Here is a 1,412-nt window from a genome sequence, read left to right as displayed (position 1 = left end):
GAACTCGTATCGACGAGCTCTACAACTTTTGTGAAGAAAGTTTTCGCAACCGAGTGACGGAATAAAAGTCGATAAATTCGTTCGGAAACGTAACGTTTTTCGAATTAAGCGTTCTGAGAACGTTCCCGTTTCTCGTTTCATAACATCGCAATCACTCACATTTATTCTAATTAAATTTCTCAATTTTATATAATTTAAATCAAACTCAAATATTGTTTGAAAATTAGGGTTATTACAAGGAGTATGGAACTGCTTCAAATATTAAGAGTAGAGTGAATCGTCAATCCGTTCTAGGGGCTATTACGTCTGCTCAGGCGCGTCTCAAGCGCTACAATAAGTTTCCTCCTAATGGCCCTGCTCTATATACAGGCACCATTGTGACTGATGATGGCAAGGAAAAGAAGATCACTAGGGCTATTGAGCCTTTCAGGCAGAGTAACGCGTCTCTTTACCTCTGTGATAACAAGTTCCATATTGAACCTCTGAATGAGCTCTTGGAATCTGATGACAAATATGGTTTCATTGTCATGGATGGTAACGGAACCCTATTTGGGACACTAAGTGGCAACACAAGAGAGGTGCTTCATAAGTTTAGTGTTGACCTTTCAAAGAAACATGGAAGAGGAGGACAATCTGCTCTTCGTTTTGCTCGTCTTCGGATGGAGAAGCGTCACAATTATGTTAGGAAGACAGCTGAGCTTGCTACATAGTTTTGTTGTTAATCCTGCTATACCAGCCAGCCGAATGTTTCGGGATTAATACTAGCTGGATCAGCTGATTTGAAAACTGAGCTTAGTCACTCGGATATGTTTGATCCTCGTCTACAGGCCAAGATTCTGAACGTGGTCGATGTTTTTAATCAGGCAATTGAATTGTCAGCTGATATCTTGTCGAATGTGAAGTTCATACATGAGAAGAAGTTGATTGGAAAATACTTTGTGGAGATCAGTCAGGATAGTGGCAAGTATGTTTTTGGTGTGGATGACACACTTAAGGCTTTGGAGATGGGAACTGTTGAGATACTTATTGTGTGGGAAAGTTTAGACATCAACAGGTATGTGCTAAAACATAAGAGTACTGGTGAGATCATTGTGAAGCATTTAAACAAGGAGCAGGAAAGCAATCAGAGCAACTTTCGTGATTCTGCGACCAATGCAGAATTAGAGGTTGGAAACAAGATGTCACTATTGGAATGGTTTGCTAATGAGTACAAGAGGTTTGGGTGTTCTCTTGAGTTTGTGACCAACAAATCACAAGAAGGGTCACAGTTCTGCCGAGGGTTTGGAGGGATTGGAGGCATCCTCTGCTACCATCTAGATCTTTATCCAAGGGGCTTCACAGGTCGACCACACCGAAGGATATGCCACATTAAGCTGCTTCCTTTGGTTCAAGTTTGTTGGCACCCCTACTAG

The 1,412-nt window shown here is 41.4% G+C and overlaps 1 protein-coding gene across 1 annotated transcript; it reads left to right on the top strand.

The window, feature by feature from the left end:
* The first annotated feature begins 806 nt into the window (after positions 1-806).
* Positions 807-1,412, top strand: LOC126782437 (eukaryotic peptide chain release factor subunit 1-3-like). The gene has a single exon (XM_050507686.1). It carries the CDS (start codon positions 807-809, stop codon positions 1,410-1,412), a length of 606 nt encoding a protein of 201 aa, XP_050363643.1.

Source organism: Argentina anserina, chromosome 2 (assembly GCF_933775445.1).
Source record: "Argentina anserina chromosome 2, drPotAnse1.1, whole genome shotgun sequence".
In the NCBI taxonomy this organism is placed as follows: domain Eukaryota; kingdom Viridiplantae; phylum Streptophyta; class Magnoliopsida; order Rosales; family Rosaceae; genus Argentina; species Argentina anserina.
This window is presented reverse-complemented; position numbering and strand designations above follow the sequence as displayed.